The 18,664-nt window shown below is 49.0% G+C and overlaps 1 protein-coding gene across 1 annotated transcript; it reads left to right on the top strand.

Annotated features, from left to right (window-relative positions):
- Window positions 1-11,659: 11,659 nt before the first annotated feature.
- LOC119269181 (cytokinin dehydrogenase 5-like) lies at window positions 11,660-16,159 on the top strand. The gene is made up of 5 exons (XM_037550962.1): window positions 11,660-12,388; window positions 12,482-12,609; window positions 13,516-13,785; window positions 14,519-14,784; window positions 15,573-16,159. The coding sequence occupies exons 1-5, from the start codon at window positions 11,788-11,790 to the stop codon at window positions 15,898-15,900; spliced, it is 1,593 nt and encodes a 530-aa protein (XP_037406859.1). The 5' UTR covers window positions 11,660-11,787; the 3' UTR covers window positions 15,901-16,159.
- Window positions 16,160-18,664: the final 2,505 nt, after the last annotated feature.

Genomic DNA, 18,664 nt, shown 5'->3' with positions numbered 1-18,664 from the left:
TTAATAGTTTTGAATTCTCTCCCCGCAAAAAGAAATACTCCGGTCAATAGTATATATTGTTATTTTAATATCCATGGCGAGTCAAAGTTGTGTCGCCGCCAAAGCTCCTCCCTCATCGAAGGTGGGCAAACCTCGTTGAAGTGGAAGTTACCATGCTAGGGCCCAAAGGGTTCAATATGAGATAGGTTAATTATCCCGTCGGTTCCTTTTAATTTTGTGTGTTCGACAAACATTCGAACCTACTCGCCTAAATTCGACACTCTCCGCATCAACATTTGTGTTCCATCAAAAAGTATGAAAAAGAAAAAGAAACACTGTCCGATCAGTATTAGATCCGTTTCCACACACCCAAAGCCGCAACCACATTCCATCCATATCCCTGTTGAGCTTTCGGCGTGGCTCGGGACGAGATTGGTCATGCAACTTGACGGATTCCCATCAGAAACTGTACTCGTGCTCCCAAAATGGGCCGATAGACGCCCAGACAGACAGATAAGGCCTGCTCAAAAAGCACATCTCTCGATCTCCTCCTGCGATGCGAAGATCGACAATGATATCGTATCCCTCCGTCCATCTAATGGATCTCATCTCCACTCTGATCACATCTCCCATCAGCTCATGCATGCCACTCTGATCCTGTCTTCTGAGGAAAGAGTAGACCGTTTCCATTGGATAGGCTCGACGTACGCTCAACCTCAACGCACGCACACCGATCGGTCTCCATGGCCAGTGGGTAGGCAAGGATCTGATGCGCCTTCTGTTCTGCCGATATATCCATCTATCTATCTAGCTCGGCTTCTGTTCTGCCTGATCAGATCGGTCGCCCAAAAGGCAGCGGCAACGCTACCACCTTTGGTACGTTGCAACAGCAATGCATGTGGCGAGAATCCTGTTGCCAAATCTTGGGCGGAAAAGCTGGATCCGGCTTGCCTGCTTCCTTCCCATGCTTTCGTCCGTGCTCCCACTCCATCCTACGGCTATTTTTTTTTCTTTTTTCTTTCTAATATAATCATCTCCCCCCTGATTTTAAGGAAGTGGGGCCGGGCCTTATTTTATTCCAATCGAATTATGCCACGTATGCGGGAGCACGGATGGGCGCACGCCGGGGGAGCAGGCAAGTCTCGTCCGAAAAGCTCTTTTTGCTGGGATTTGTTTCCTGGCGACCGAATTTTTATCCAGTGGTCCGAGGCACCACCGAGACCCGACAGATCATGCATGATCTAGAACTCACTCTGAATGGATAGATGACAGGTCGTACGGGCTGCGTGCATGCATGCGTGCGGCACAGCAGCGGCACGCGCGCTTTTGCATTTGCATGCATGGCGGTTGATGGAAGCACGAGCACGAGCGAGGAGCATGCAGACGCGGAGGATCGGAGCTTTTGACGCGGCGGCCCATCTTATCGCCATCGGATATGGTGGCCGGCGCCGCGGTGGGCCGCGCGCGCGTTTGGTCCGGATCGTGCCTGCTCCGGTCCGGCCACGTGCCTGGATGCGCCCGGCACGGTTTGGCACCGGCCGATCGGCCGAGGGTAGCTCGTCGACGTCGTCGTCTGCCGGCAGCTAGCTGATGTCGCCTGCCAAGAACCGTCGGCCTCGTCGCGTCGTAGCGGCCAATGATGGCGATCAACACACGCGGCCGGTGATGACACAAACGGGGAGTAATTAACTATTTCCTCCGTTCGGAATTACTTGTTTCGAAAATGAATGTATTTAGAACTAAAATACGTTTAGATATATCTATTTCTGCAATAAATAATTTCGAACGGAAAGAGTACAATTAACATGGTGTGCGTTTTTGCTGGCAGGAGCGTTGCGAGTGACGCCCGCCTTTCTGTCATCGTCGGGAGCGTTGACCAGGAGTCAACGAGCAGCTTAGCTTGCCACGTACGCAGAGGACGGGCCGGAGACCTTTGACTAGTCTTATTTATTTGTTTGGAATATATCTTTGACCAGGAATATACGGTCGGGGACTTGGGACGACCCGGTCATGACACTGAGTTATCTATGCTAAACACATTCTTCGCATGATTAAAATTTAGAAGTAGGCACGGCCACCCAACAAATTTTGCCTCTACTAGTGTCTCACGAGGGGCAGTTTGGATACGCTGAGCGAGTAAATCTTACTTTCTAGGCTTAGCTGCTGCTTTTTGACGTTGGTATGTACTCCCTCCGTTCGGAATTACTTGTCTCGGAAATGGATGTATCTAGAACTAAAATACATCTAGATACATCCATTTCTGCAACAAGTAATTCCGAACGGAGGGAGTAGTATGAAGTCACTTTCGAAAACTCTGGAAGTAGTGTCAAAAAGCTCTTATATTATGGGACGGAGGGAGTAGTATACTTTAAGATTTGGATAATTGTGAAAAGTTGAAGCAAGTTGAGAATGGTCAGTAGCTTATCCTTGTGGATTTTTGTTTCTACACACAGCAAAAATGACAAATTATAGTGTAGAAGTGGTCACTTTTGTTTTCTGTTTTGCCTTTATCGGCATTGTAGCCATTCTTCGGTGTTGTATCGAGTATCTCGCCTTTTCTTCTATGCTACTCGTGCGCCCAGCTTTGCGCGTGTCCTTGGGGGGAAATGTAGAACTGCACGTAAGTTACTTAAATTATTGTGCATATCTTTTTTCATTTCTACGTATAGCATAAATGACTTAATTGAAGCAAAATCTTGTCATGATAAATTCCTATCTACTCTCAAAATTCATGTATGCCTTTGTAAATTTTAAAACTATGCAGTTTAATGATCAGAAAGGTTGTTGATTAAGTAATGTGCTTAGACTCACTGGCAACCCAATCTTGCATGTGTGGGCTCAATCATACTATACCGCTTGGCTTGATTGGTTTTGTCATTAGGTAATGATGATCTTGCAAATCTTAAAAGGCAGTCAATTTTGGCCGGTTGTCACATTTCTTTGGTACGAGAGGCAGAAAGGAAGGGAGAACAGGTACGCAGGGAGCACCTTTTGTGCAGTTTGGTCAAATTAAATATACGCAATCATCAGCACACAACTAAGGCTGGTCATAGTGGGGAATAACTTAGACTAGTGTCATGTATATGACACTAGTCTAAGTTACTACCTTCATAATGCAAAATAACATAATAGTACTATCTCCGTCACAGTTTAGAAGGCGCGTTTGGAAATTCTCTGGGACCTAAGTGGTTATCTATTGGTTATGAGGTGGGCTAAAAAATAGCATTCACTATGCATATAGAAATAGTATATCGAAGTACTAATTAGCTACTAGAAATAAATGCAATGCACCCTAAATCTTGTCTATTGTGGAAACACACGCAGATTTAACTATGTCTTCTAAACCGTGACGGAGGGAGTAGTAACATAGATGGCTTCATTTATTAGCTCGTAGACTCATCTTGTCTTGAAAAGCGCTATGTTACAGTAACATATTATGTTATCACCTCTCATTAAGTACTTGTCACATAAACAGAATTTTCTTGAAGTGCGTTATGTTACTAGCTAAGTTACTCCCACTATGACTAACCTAAGATCGCGAGCTAATCAGCGGGAATCCACTTAATTAGATACGAGCAAGGAAATTAAGAAGGAACCCAAATTCGTCAGAGAGCGCGCAACTCTATACGCCAAGGTCGATGAGATTCAGGTGCGAGCGAGCTACTCAAGCAAGTGGAGTGTTAAAGCTGGAGCTTTGTTTGACCTCTTCTTTTTTGCACGTTGCTGGCGCATTGATTAGCAGATGGGCCTAGTACAGTGATGCATTGTGCATTTGCTCGCTAGTTGTGCCTTGTTCCGTAGCGCTGGCTGGCTGGCATCACGTACGTCAGTACATGACATGAGCTGGCCGGCCGTCCGAAGAGATCTCGGTTCCAGGCTTCCAGGTATGTGTGGCAAGTACACTCATTTAGGTTTCCCACGAGAGTACTACAATATTGAGTTGTTGGACTCCGCAATAATTCCCAAGTCCGTCCCAGCTGCAAACTCCGTGCCGCCATTCGAACCGGATCCATGTAAGTAAGTACTAAAGCTCTTGGTGGATGTAAAGAAAACTAGGGCACTCCCCTGCTGTATTCTAATCCTAAATACGGAGTAGTATATAGAGTGTGTACGAGGGATGCACCTGTGGCGGCACTACTCTTTTGGAAGAACACAATGGCGGCAGTATAAGTATATATACCTACCGAAAGAAATATATATAAGGAAAGAAATATATATAAGGAAGTCGTTTTCTAGGGCCTAGACTTTGTCTCGTTTCTTGGTTCCGCGGGGAGCAAGGTGTTCCCTCCCTTCTCTCCCTAGCTGAGCAAACCAAACCATGCACCTGGAGCCGTAAAAAGATAGACGAGGCGACAGTACAGTCATGCAACATCGAGAGTGCTATCTAGAGGGCTGGGTCTACGACTAGGATGGAGCTTTTAAATTAGGTCACGCGAGGCACTGGCCAACCAAATCTCGCATTCATGCCATATCCCGCCCAAGATCTCCCGGAAAACGATTGAAGTGCATGCGTACCGTCACAAAATTACCTGGCTCTGGGATTCTCTTTCTCTTGACAAAAAGGAAAACGAGGATTCGTCTCTGTCTTGTCCTGTCCAGGTAGCTGCTCCCAGCCTTCCGGTTTAAAATGCATACTAGTATAATTATTGCAGCGACTATCACAGCATGCAAATGGCCACTACATGGCTCTCACTGCGTGATCTTCATCAAACAGTGGCGACCTTGTCCATGTGTCTGGAGCCGGGACATGGAGCTGCCCGTGCTGTTTAATGCGCGGAGTGGACGTGGCGCCATCACTGTCCGGCAAGCACCGATCGAGGGGACTGTGTGTCTGGTTGGCTGGCCGGGTCATCGTCGGAGGATTTACTACGTACACACATGCTAGCTGCCTCCTCAGACTGACAATGCCTTGATTTTCTAGACATTTCGTGTGGTCTAAGAGCATCTTCAACAAGCGCCCAAAAAAAGCTCCGCGCATTAACATTTTGTTTTTTGAGGTGCCGAACAGCTCCAGCAGATGTTGTAGCACTACAAAATTTTGGGCGCGTGCTGAAAAACGTTATCGTGTGCAGCATATTTTGGACTCCGGATTACGCGCTTCATAATTTGCACCGTGTGCTTTCTGGACGCGCGTTTTTAAGCGTCTGCTAAAGCGATGTAGGTCCAGACGTATTAAAAATACTACAATGACGCACTATAATTTTTATTGGGCGCTTGATTTTTGTGCGGCCGTTGGAGATGCTGTAAGCCTTGCATCCTTAGCTAGCCGCGGATGAACACATGCATGAAGCGTGCATGATCGCTCCTCGACAAAATTGATCCGGACAGCGCAGTGAAGTTTCTATCCGACCGCATACGCGGAGCGGAAAATGACGCGTCCTCTTGCGCACATATATGTTGCTAATATAATCAAGGCGGCCGGACAAGGTAGCATAGCATCGATGGGTGGAGACCGTGACGTGCAAGTTGGAGCAAGAGACCAAAGCAGACGTGACATGGCGAGATCGGGGAGCCCGATCTCGCGACATCCTCGGTACGCATCGTGACGCGGATGCGATCGCATGCATGCATGCGCCCGGCCCGCCAAAACTGCTCGGCTCACCCCTTGGATCCGGCCGGCCGTTGGAACGCACGGGGCGTGCGGTTTCTGGCCATACACGCACGCGCGTGACGTCCCTTGCCGGAGCGTTCCGGCAAGAGATCGACCGCCGCGCGCGCGCACCGACGACGTCACATGTGCACACTTGTCCTGCAGGCCGAGGCGCAATCCTGATGACATACTAGGTCGGAAATATCCATCCACATGCTACGTAAGGTGACATGTCACATGCGTGTTGATCTTTATCCATGCATGCGCCCTTGCTGAGGCAATTGTTACGTACGACCATCGTACATGCATGCATGGCACCGCGCGCACGGCCGATGAAACTCGCGCGTGCATTAGGCCGCCGGCCGCCGGTCTTGTTGCTTCTGCCACAAGGTTGCTAGTACTAGCTGCGACGATTGTAGTTATGAGTGAAGATCACCATTTAACCGATCGAGATCGAATCCAATGCGCATGGCTTCCCATTGGCTACGCCGTGGAAAACGTACGCGGGCGAGGGAGGGACCGTTTCGTGTTCCACATGCATTGCACGGGCACCGAACCTCGCCGTCCGGCCGGATCTCGCACGATCTGTCTGCGATCCCCCCGGACGTCCTGGTCATCGTCGTAGTGATCAAACACGTAATGGACGTACGTACCGCCATAATTGTTTGACAACTCAAGCAGACATTTTTTCCACCAAGGCGGCGGTGCGAGTCAGTCAGATGATCGGATTCATCATCATCTAAAAATGTGACGAATGTGTTGCCAATCCTTGTATATACAAGGCCCGAGTTGTATATACAAGGATTGGCAACACATTCGTCATCGCGCATCTAAGTCACTCAATCAATCTATCTAGAAAAGAAAAAAGAGAAGAAAAAAATGCTTGCACGACTCTTAGCGTAAAATCAATAACATAAAACTTAGATTCTTTTTAGCAGAAGAGGGTTTCCTTTTTGATTTCTATTAAAGAGACCAGGCAACGAGTACATAGTTCAACTACAAAATAACACCAAACCCAACCAACATAGAACTTAGAAGTGCAATGCTTAAAGCACATCCAGATTGCTGTACAGCAAAACTGAGATGAAGGGGGTACTACCTCAACTCTGTTCGTATGGTACTGACTCGTAAGGACATAGTTCAACTTGACGGGAGAGCGGCAGCGACGGAAGCTCATTAACTCGGCGCCAGCCAGACGTATACCTACCTACGCCGCTGGGCACGGCAGATGGCACGGCACGGGAGCGGCGGCGTCGGCACATCACTAGCAAGCGATCGAGAAATTCTCCGATCGAATCGCGCAGGGGATCCCGATGGTCGATGGATGGCGTGTCCGGGGGATCCGGTCGCGCTCGCCACGCAAACGCCCCGATCTTGGTTTGGACCACACGAGCGGAGCGTGGTCGGACCGCTGGGTGGGCGGGTTGGCTTGTCAACTGCATGCACGCATAGGTGTTCGTCTGCTGCTGGGCCGATGGACGATCGGGTGGTCCAGACCCAGCATCACAAAAACTAGTTCGGCTGGTAGCCTTGCATGCACTTGCGGGGATGGAATGTGACCCATTTCTTTTGCGGGAACACGGCAATTAATGGCTTGCTTGTGCTGCCTGATCGCTATGTCTTGCTTGTGTGTCTTTGATGCTGCCTTCCGGGCTGATGCTCCCCCACTTCATTTTTTTTGCGAAGATGCTCCCCCACTTACTATAACCAACCTCACCGACACGGATGAAGAAAACGAATCCCTAATTGACGAGTAAGTTAGGAATTATAATGGCCAACAACAACCCTAGTACCTAATTTAAGTACTCAAATACTACATCCGTCCCAAAAAGTTTGCCTTAGATGTATCTAAGGCCTAGTCCGCGGAAGGCCATCATGACTAGCTAGGACAAATCAAACCACACTTATATCACTCGCTAAGAAATTGAGACAAACTTTTTGAACGGAGGGGGTACAAAACAATTTTGATGTGATTATTACTCTAGCTAGCGTTCAGTAGATATTGTGTAAGTAGACATGTGTGGCAAGTTATCAGAGTAGCACCTTTTTTTGTTGCGAAAATCAGAGTAGCACTTTTTTAACGGTCATATTTGAAGGTTCAACAATCTGTTGTGAGAGTAACACATGATGCAATCATGCATAACCAGTACCTCAACAGTTTGTTGTGAGAGTTAACACATAATACAATCATACCAAGTGTAATTTTTTACTCCTTCCATTCCTAAATATAAGTCTTATTATAGATTTTAGTAAGGACTACATGCGGATGTATATAGACATATTTTAGAGTGTATATTCATTCATTTTGCTTCGTCTGTAGTTCGCAATGGAATATCTAAAAAGACTTATATCTAGGAACGGAGGGAGTACTATCTTTTGACTATTTATTATCAAGTTCATTTTTGGTCCATGAACTCTAAATCAGATAATTGATCCTTCACTTCCAACATCGGGGTAGGTGTCCTTAATCTTAGTTTCTGTGGTGTGAATGACTATGCGGTTATGGCTTTGCACATATGGCAATCCAAGCAAACAAAAAAATAAAACATTAAGAGAAAACTAAAAGTAAAAAAAATAACTATGGGAAAGCCACCAGAATACATTTAAGAAGTCCAACGTAAAAGGAACTATTGGGAAAATTAATGAAAATGAAAAATATCCTATAAACTGGAATATACAAATCAGAATTCAAAATTGAAGAAAAGGAAATAAAACATATGTATTCAAAAATGAAAGGTGGAATTCTAGAGTTTCTTAGACACTTCCAAATTATTTGGCTTTGTATACATATTATAATTTTCTTTCCTTAAAGATCCCATGACTTTTCATTTGTGTTTCTGCATTTTGATTTTGTCCCATTTTTTCACAAATAAGAATTTCTAGAAGGAAGACATTGTTTTCTCAAAATTCCCTAGTTGTCCCTATTAATTTTCTTTTTCTTTTTTTCATCCCCAAAAGTTGTTCAACGTGTACCATTACCTCGTGTCAGATGTCATACGTTTTTGGCTGATATCGTAGAACACATATATTTGATACTATCTCAAATTTATGATCCTTTGGGAGTTTATGGACAAATAAGATGCATACCAACATTTGAGACTTCACGAGTGGACATTTTACCGTAACATGCTTAATAAGATGCATACGATCCACAACACCCCCATTAGTTTTGCCATCTGTTTGTAAGTCATCTCTCATGGGAAGTACGTGTGCTTAAGAAAGTCGTGCCATAAAGTCTCTATGAGGTGATCCATTCAAACAACTAGATTCGAGTAAAGTTTCTTCCAACTAAACTCGGGCGACAAGGATTGTGAGGAAAGCCTGTCATGTCAGGCACCGACTCATCTCTGGGTTGACATCTCGTATGCGAGGCTACACCCTTTCATGGGATGACACCTTCTCTTGTTCATAAATCTCGGCCGAGTCCAATGACTAAAAAAATATTGTCCAACTTCTGTCAGTGTATGATGGCCAAGAATACGTGTATTGAGCTGTACTCAATGAAGTTGCATACATCATGGCTATATTGTTTTTCACCAGGACAACACTTAATCCAAGTGGAAGTTACCAGGGGTGCAAGAGGTGCCAGCTTATAACGCAAAACTGGCCCATTAGGTCATCATTTATCATAAAATTAATACTAATGGGCTCTTTGTTTGAAGGATTTCAGAGGAATTTTGGAGGATTTGAATCCTAAGGATTTTTTCCTATGGAATCCCTTTGGATTATAGGATTGAGCCTACCAAATTCCTATGGAGCCCATTCCTATGCTCCCCATTTCGTAGGAGTTCCAACTTGAACTTAAATCTCCTTTTATTTTTATTTTCTTTGTGAAGTCCAATGCACCTTCACTCACTCACTCTCTCTCTCTCTCCCTCCCTCTCTCTCTCTCTCTCCTAGATCCTCTAGAATTCCTATGTTTCATTCTTGCATCATCCAAAGGCACTCAGTGTATGATTCATGTGTTCTATAATCATGTAGGATTCTACAGTATGTGACATCTCAATCTTACATTTTTCTTATTCCTATATTTTTCATATTCTTGCAATCCAAAGAAGCCTTAAGCTCGTATTGTGTTATTTGCCACAAACCCTTCCTCTTCATCCTTAGTGCTACTTAGGGCTCCTCTGATTCAAAGAACTTTTATAGGAATTTTAGACTATTTGATTCTTTAGGGATTTTTCATATGTTGATTGTTTGATTCCTCTAAAACCTTTTCCTAAGAATTCTTTTGCAGTACATTTCATAAGGATTTTTTACCATCCACTCAAACCTTTTGGGAATTCTTTGTTTTTTCTAGTGATGCAACAAAACAAAACAAAAATATGAAAATAATGTAGGATCCAAGTGAGCATGGCATTGCAATCAATACTAGCTAAACAAAGAGGCCTTTACCAACAATGACCGCCCATGCGTTCAGGCCTCATTTGGTTTACACGTATTTTGTAGGAATCTACAAGATATTATCCTATGGGATATTTTTCTCTTAAGCCATTTTTGACACTTTTGAGCCATTTGGTTTGCAAGATTGAATTTCTATTTCTATGTAGGATTGATTCCTGCCTTCACATTTTGAAGAAAAAAAATAGTTCAGGCCTAACGAAAAAAAAAACCCATCTCATCCTACAAATCAAATGACACTCTTTTTCTATAGAAATTAAGATACATGTCATTTCACTTTATATAAGTTTTCTATTCCAAGAATATTTCTATCTTCTAACAAAGAGTCCTCGCCTCCTCCATCGCTTTACCACCGTTGTCGTGGATCGTCGACATTGCACGAGCCAGTAGGAATAGGAGGTAGGGGCTAGACCGCCACGCCGTTTTGCTCCCTCACATGCGCATCGTCCCAAAGCAACCAAAACCACGTCCTCGCTCTCCTCTCACTGAAACCCATGGCTGCTGAATTTCGCGGCCGATACGATTGCGAGCAGAAAGCAAAAGGAAATCAGCGTATCTTCGTGCGATCCTGCGCAATCAGTCACGTGGGAGCGCGCGTCGACGCTTTACCCATTCTCATTTCTATTTCGCCGTAGGGCACTTGCCTAGCTGGCTGGCTAGGCACAGCCTACGCGGCCGAGCCAAAGGCAGAACCAGCGTGGAAGAACAGTACTACACCGTACCCGTGGCGAGCATACACGCCTTTGATTTTACTGCAGCCAGCAACACTGGCACCGGTATCTCGAGGACATCTGTTGGCTACAGTACCAGCGGCGCGCTTTTCATACGCATTTTAATATCTGAAGATCTGGGCAGCACGTACTTTGGTAAATGCATGCCGGATCAGAAAGCTGGTGCGGTTTTTAATTATGTGGTGCACTTTAGGCGGGCTGTACTCTAGGAGCAGTGTTTGATTGGAAATTTGGAACGGTGCTGCTGTGGTGTGGTTCCTCACCATCTGCATGCATATGCATATGCGTGGAGCGGCGATGAGATTGAGGGGCGCACCCTCAAAAGCCGGTCAAGATACGGGGAGGCGATCGTCTTTCTTTTGGCTCGGTGTTGATCCTCCATCTCCCCCTCAAAGCTTCCACAGATTGGCGCTTCTTCTTCCAGCTATGCGCTGCTAGTAGCTTTAAGAATTCCGCTCCAAAGCTCGCCGCACATGGCACGCAGGATGAAATCCGGGTCACTTTTCCACGTAGTAGTAGTAGAATTTGGATCGACAAAGCGGGCGAGGAGCAGAGAGGGGGGGGGGGGGCTCTGTTCTGCTCGATCTCCACGTTCATTTATTTAGCAGGGTAGCAGTACAAGAGTTGAGTCTGCGCAGTACCACTGGCTGAAGTGAAATCGGGGCGATCTTTGGGCGGCCGCGCGATCCACTAATTCTGACAGGGGAATTAAGAGGCCGCCGGCCCGCGACCGCGAGTGCAGGAGTCGTGACGCGCCTCCGGACTTGTTTATTCCTGGGCGGCCCCAGCGGTCGTGCTCTGTTCCCGCGGCGGGCGGGCATGTTGGAGTCTCTCTCTCTCTCTCCTATCCTCCTCGGTCTCCTCCGTTTCTCACTTTTGTCCCGCCCAAATTCCACCACCACCTCTCCCTCCCCTCGGGCTCCCACTATAAATACCGCCTGCTCACACCACAACGCCTCACACCTCCTCTCTCTCGTTCCTCCTCCTCCTTCATCCTCCCCTGCGAGTACATATCAGCTACTCGATCCTCGATCGTAAGGAGACCAAAGAATCGATAGAGAGGTAGACAGAGGACAGAGAGTGGCAATGGCGCGGTGCTTGGTCTTCATGGTGTTCCAGATATACTGCCTCATCTCGACCGTGGGCCTGCCGCTGGAGCCCGCGGAGCTGCTGCAGCTGGGCGGCGACGTGGGCGGCGGCCGCCTCAGCACCGACCCGGCCGACGTCCTGGAGGCGTCCCGCGACTTCGGCGGGTTCACCCGGGGCGAGCCCTTGGCCGTGTACCATCCGAGCGGGGCGGACGACGTCGCCGCGCTGGTCCGGGCGGCGTACGGGTCTGCCCGCGACATCCGCGTGTCGGCGCGCGGCCACGGGCATTCCATCAGCGGGCAGGCGCAGGTACCCGGCGGGGTGGTGGTGGACATGAGCCTCGGGGGCAAGGCGCCGTCGCGCGCATTGCCGGTGTACTCGCCGGAGCTGGGCGGGCACTACGTGGACGTGTGGGGCGGCGAGCTGTGGATCGACGTGCTCAACTGGACGCTCTCGCACGGCGGCCTCGCGCCGCGGTCGTGGACGGACTACCTCTACCTGTCCGTGGGCGGCACCCTCTCCAACGCCGGCATCAGCGGCCAGGCCTTCCACCACGGGCCCCAGATCAGCAATGTCTACGAGCTCGACGTCGTAACCGGTACGTAGTACACACATACATGCACGAGCCCATCCATCAGCCACCGGTTCCAACCTCGCCGGCGTTCTCTTCTCACACTGATCTGCTTGGCAGGGAAGGGCGAGGCGGTGACCTGCTCGGAGGCGAAGAACCCGGAGCTCTTCTTCGGCGCGCTGGGCGGGCTGGGGCAGCTCGGGATCATCACGCGCGCTCGCATCGCCCTCGAGCCTGCTCCCCGCAAGGTAGCACCACCACCCATGCCGGCGCCGTCCTCACCTCCCCATACGCACGCATCAATCCTTTCTCTCTTTCTTTCTTTATGCCTGTCACTCTCCTCCTCGCCATTCTTTGTTTAATAATCCGTTCGTTCGTTAACCACCTGGTCTGCAAGACGAAGGCGAGGGAATATCTCGTGCGCCTTATCTGCCTCCATTTCGACCTCGCTCGCCCCCGCGTGACGGGGCGATATGTTGCCGCCCGGCGGGGGAGCGGAGCTCGACGCCAGCCGTGCAAGTGGCGGGCGCGCCGCTCTCGGCGACATCCGTTTCCATTGTTAGGTGGAGACGGAATTACCGCACGTACGTTAACAAAACCGATAAAGATACCGATAAGGATAGGCCCAACCGAACGTGTTTCTAATTATAGCCGGCCGATCCGTTTCACGGGGCTCGAGCACAGTCCGTGCGACACGTATGCCGACTGCTTTGGGCTCATGACACGTATGCTGATTGCCGTCCGCGTCAACAAGCAGTTTTTTGCACTGGCAGCAGTCTTTTCGCTCGTTATTAGTAGCGTTTTGAAAAAGTCCACCCCGTGAAAAGTCTTCGTCCAAATTAAAAATTAAAATATTAGCTTGTGCGTCTGGTCGATCACTCAGGTCAGGTGGTCCAGCCGCCCAGGTTGGTTGGCATCCATCGGTCGATCAATCGACCAACTTGCCTTGCTGACCAATTTGGTGGGTCTTCTTACGTCTTTTGTTTAGCTCACGCGATCTTCCGCAAGATTCTATTCTTTCCCGGCAGCTTAATTAGCTGACTATTTCCACGATAATAAACGGAGCAGTGGGTGATCTAAGCTGATTAAGCAGCCTCATCAACCGGGTTAGTAATTCGTTGTCTAATCATGTGCACGGTCGTACGTACGTGCAGGTTCGCTGGATCCGGGCGCTCTACTCCAACTTCACCGAGTTCACGGCGGACCAGGAGCGGCTCATCTCCCAGCACGGCGGCGGCCGCCGGTTCGACTACGTGGAGGGTTTCGTGGTCGCCGCCGAGGGCCTCATCAACAACTGGAGGTCCTCCTTCTTCTCGCCGCAGAACCCGGTGAAGCTCAGCTCGCTCAAGCACCACACCGGCGTGCTCTACTGCCTCGAGGTCACCAAGAACTACGACGACTCAACCGCCGCCACCGTTGATCAGGTCCGTCTGTCTGTCCGTCGGCGCCGCCTCTCTCGATCCCGATTACTAGTACCGCATTCTCTCCTGGCCGTCCCATTTGTTTATGACGGTATTTCTTAATTATTAATTTCTGGTTTAGTTAGGCTGGTTATAGTGGGGAGTAACTTAGACTAGTGTCATGTATATGACACTAGCCTAAGTTACTACCTTCATAATGCAAAGTAACAGAATAGTAATATTTTAAATGACTTCATTTATTAGCTTGTAAACTCATCTTGTTTTGGAAAGCGCTATGTTACAGTAACATATTATGTTACCACCTCTTATTAATTACTTGCTACATAAGCAATAATTTTTTGGAGTGCGCTATGTTACTAGCTAAGTTACTCTCACTATGACTAGCCTTATGTACTGCTGCTGATCGGGGGCCTGGCTAGCCAATCATTGGGATATGTTAATTCGCATTTGGAGTAGGTAGCACTACTAGTATAAACATGTTGATTAGTATATGATGGCACCCACATGCAGAGCACACTGGGTCTGTAGATCTTCCCATACGTACCACTAGATCTCAATTCTGTTAGCGATCGAGCATGAACTAATTTTATCGACTACTACTTTGCTTTGTTTAATTATATGTATGTATATATGTAGTGCATGAATTGAATTGCCAAGTCTTTGCTTAAAAAAAGGAGTAAAAAGGAAGAGAGAAAATCGTCCAAGTCTAAATCGTGCTGGTAATTATGTTTTGCAGGAGGTTGACGCGCTGCTGGGCGACCTGAGCTTCCTCCCAGGCACGGTGTTCACGACGGACCTGCCGTACGTGGACTTCCTAGACCGGGTGCACACGGCGGAGCTGAAGCTGCGCGGCAAGGGCATGTGGGAGGTGCCGCATCCGTGGCTGAACCTGTTCGTGCCGGCGTCGCGCATCGCCGACTTCGACCGCGGCGTCTTCCGCGGCATCCTCGGCAGCCGCACCTCCGGCGGGCCCATCCTCATCTACCCCATGAACAAGCACAAGTAAGCCACTAGCCAAGTCAACCCACCCTCCACTTTGCTGCCCAAGTCAACCTACCTAGTAATAGCTGTCTAGCTGTTTCTGGGCGCTCCAGTTGACCAGTCGGGCGCACGACCGGCGCCCATCACCGGCCCGGCAGATGCAGGGCGGCTGGCTCATCACCGCCCACGCTCGCATGATCCGCCCGCCAAACCGCACATCACATGCCAGCCAGAGACGCGCGCACGCGCACGACCCCGTCTCAGGGGCGGGCGGGCGGGCGGGCGCCGCCCTTGGAAGCCGACCGATCATCGGCCTCACATGCGATGCGACACAAGACTGCGCAGGTGGTGGCCACTCATTGAGCGCCACCATGATTGGCGCCACGCACGCAGCGCCAGTAGTATATTGGCATGTCGCTGCCGCCTGATTAGTTTCCCGGATTGCCGTCACCCTCGCCCGGGATCCGGTGACCGGTGAATGGCCGCGGACATATCGCGCACTGGGGTGACAGGCTCCCGGCCCGCGCCGACCGGTTATTTTATGCCGGCGTCGCCGCGGCTTTCCGCGGCACGACGGGAACGGCACCGTCAGAATTTGGTTTCCTCTGCCGCCTTTGTGGCTAGTGGCCGGATGCGTTGTCGCTTTCCTATGCTTAACACAAAAGGACGGACGCACCGGAATCAGCCGCAGCTCTTTAACTGAAAAAAACTGTTGCTTTTCCTAGTCTGCTCCAACTTTTGTATCGAGCCGATTTGATGATCTGATAACTGCGTGTAAAAAAATTCTGATCTTTGTATTGGTGGTGCAGGTGGGACCCGAGGAGCTCGGTGGTGACGCCGGACGAGGAGGTGTTCTACCTGGTGGCGTTCCTGCGGTCGGCGCTGCCGGGCGGGCCGCAGAGCCTGGAGGCGCTGGCGCGGCAGAACCGGCAGATCCTCGACTTCTGCGCCGAGGCCGGGATCGGGGCCAGGCAGTACCTGCCCAACCACAAGTCGCAGCCCGAGTGGGAGGCCCATTTCGGGGAGAAGAGGTGGGCGCGCTTCGCGGGCCTCAAGGCCCAGTTCGACCCGAGGGCCATGCTGGCCACCGGGCAGGGCATCTTCTTCCCGCCGCCGGCGCTCTTGTCCGATTTTTGAGAAGACTGATTGACATGTACTAGAAAGAGCTGTGTAGCTAGCTAGGTGTATGTACGTATGTAATTTGCCGTCAAAGAGCAGGATTAGGTAGTGTGGAGATGTATAGAAGATGTACGTTGGTGTCATGTATGTGGCGCGCATTATCAACTTAACCCCCAATTGCTTGGTTATGTACAGAGGAACGCGTCGCGTCGATGCAACTGTGTTGCCACATCTCTGTGCTCGCTGTGCTGGTAAAAAAGGAACAGTTTTCCACCTCCGTTTTTCTGGCAACCAGTATATGTTTCAAACATAAACAAGGCAAAAAAAAAGAAAAAAAAACGAAACAGGGCATCACTGTTGGTGATGAGCATGACGTGGGATAGATATATTCTCTGTATACTCCAACAAGCAGAGCTATATAAAAAAAAGCTACCATGCAGCCACAAGCTGGAAAATGGGAATAAGCGAACAAGTGGTAGAATGCATATGGCGTAATGCTTTATATATTGGTTTGCTTTTATATATACAGATGACGCAATTAACACGACGATGTAATGCCTGCATATTGTGCATGCACCAGACTAATCTGTACTGCATGTCTTAGGAATTAAGCAAAGCTGTACTACACAACTCTTGCAGAAGTAGAGAAGTACAGAACTCTGCGAGATAATGGTCCTTCCTTTTGTGTACAGCATTTCGAAGCTCACCGGCCGACGTGTTGCTGCAATCGTATCACTTGGTCAATCAATCAGCCAGTGACGTTACAAAATCCGTGGGCCGCAGGGACAGATGTTCGCCAAGCTACTGCCGCAAGTGGCACACGGAGGCAGCACGCTCGGCTCCAAGGGAAACATGGCATGGCCCGCTCCCGAGCCTTTGCTGCGCGCTCACCATTGGAGGGGAATAATGGGAAGGTGACACATAAATGTCAAAAGCCACGCAATGTGGTGCCGGACAAGGACGACTTTGACATGGTAGCCAGCAGCTGTTGCTCAGCACACGCACGAACGCGGCCAGGTTCATCCTCCTCCACCTCGGCGCGCCGGTGGTCCTCCGGCCGCCGATGTATATCATTCAGAAGAACATAATCGGACCCTGCGGACTGCGGCGGGTCTCATCTTTTCACCAGTCTTTGACGCACGTACGCTACGTGCGTTGCATTGCATGCTTGCCGGCAGCCGCGCATCCCACTTCCACGGTTGGCTGTTTGGTTTCTCCAGGAGCCACAGGAGGAGCACGGATGAGATCGACGGGGGCCTTCCAAATCTGATGAGCCAAGAACAAAACGTTAACTCATAGTACAATCTTGCAATGCACCCAGACGTAATGCGATTCCGTCGTAAGCGAAGCGGACAGAAAATCGGCCAAAGGGGGTGCTCAGCTGCTCATGCCGCTCCCCCTCCTAGTGTGATCCCCACTATGTACGTACGTAATGGCGTTGTTATGCTAGATGTTCGATGCTGCACTAGGATGGTTGGTTGCTGTGATTGATGACTGAGAGTCTCAGATCTTAACTCGGCACTGACTGAGAGTCTCAGAGTCCTCAGTGTTTGAACCTGACGCAACCTCGGACATGATACACCTACACACAAAAATTACAGAGATGAGAAGTACGTCAGGACTTTTCTTAACAGTGATGAAAAGCGGCAGAGGCACCAAATTCATTCAGCTCAATAACAGTTTGCAGCATGTAGAACAAATCCCTGGAAGTATGCAAGAACAGAGAGCTACTCTGTATGGACTAAGGGAGTTACTTAGAAATTTAGAGTGTAGTGTGTGAGTTTTCTTCCGTCCATTAGCAACTTTTGAGGCCCGGAAGAAGATCACAATGCACAACTCAAGGCTCAATGTAGACACACTGAAAGCTCCAAAGACGGGCTCCAGTTTCAGCCCATGCTGACAGGCTGAGTGAGCCTAAAAATCCATTGTGCATTAGTGCCTTGAAGCCAGATCACCAAAGCCCATATGCTTCTCCAGTGCTTGAAAGTTGAAACATAAAAAAGATATCCTGCAAAAGAGCATGTTAAAGTCAAAGCAGTAAGCACATGGTTTCCCCGGAAAAAAAGCAGATCGTTCTGCCACCTAGGTCTTAACTGAACTGAAATGTGACTTCATGTAGCAAGGATGTGAAACTGTTTACTGTGTTTTGCTTTTTTTAACATATGGATCCTATCGAACTCCGGGTCGCGGGCTGCTCATTTGTCGGCTTAAGATTTACTCCCTCCATCTTTTAAAGAGTGTACTTCCAACTTTGTTGGCAAGTCAAACTTTTTTATGTTTGACCATATTTATATAATAATACACCAATATTTACGCCATCAAATTATTATCACTAAATTCATGATAAAATATATTTTCATCATATACCTATTTGATTTCATAAACATTGATATATTTTTCTCCAGACTCAGTCAAACTTTGAGATAGTTTGACCCTCCAACAAAGTTGGAAGTACACTCTTTAAAGGACGGAGGGAGTATCCAGTTGGTCAAGCATCGTTTTATGCATCTAGCTTCTGGGAAATTATGATAGAGCCGACTCTAACCTAAACAACGGCCTTCAAGTTCGGCTTTGTTCCCACCCGTCCCTCCCGCGCCGCCACCCGCGAGGCGGCCGGGGAGCGCGCCCCGATCTCCTCCGCTCGGCCCCCTCTCCCTCCCTACTCCCCCTCGCCGCCGCTGGAGGGCGTGGCCGGGCGAAGCCCGGTCTGCGCAGGCGGCGACGGGGCCTCCTTCGTCCCCTCGCGCGGGTGGTCAGGCGCGGGCCAGATCCGCCGGGCCTG

This window comes from Triticum dicoccoides, chromosome 3A (genome assembly GCF_002162155.2).
Source record: "Triticum dicoccoides isolate Atlit2015 ecotype Zavitan chromosome 3A, WEW_v2.0, whole genome shotgun sequence".
NCBI classification, from domain to species: Eukaryota; Viridiplantae; Streptophyta; class Magnoliopsida; order Poales; family Poaceae; genus Triticum; species Triticum dicoccoides.
Note: the sequence above shows the minus strand (reverse complement) of the source record. Positions and strands in the feature narration are given on the sequence as shown.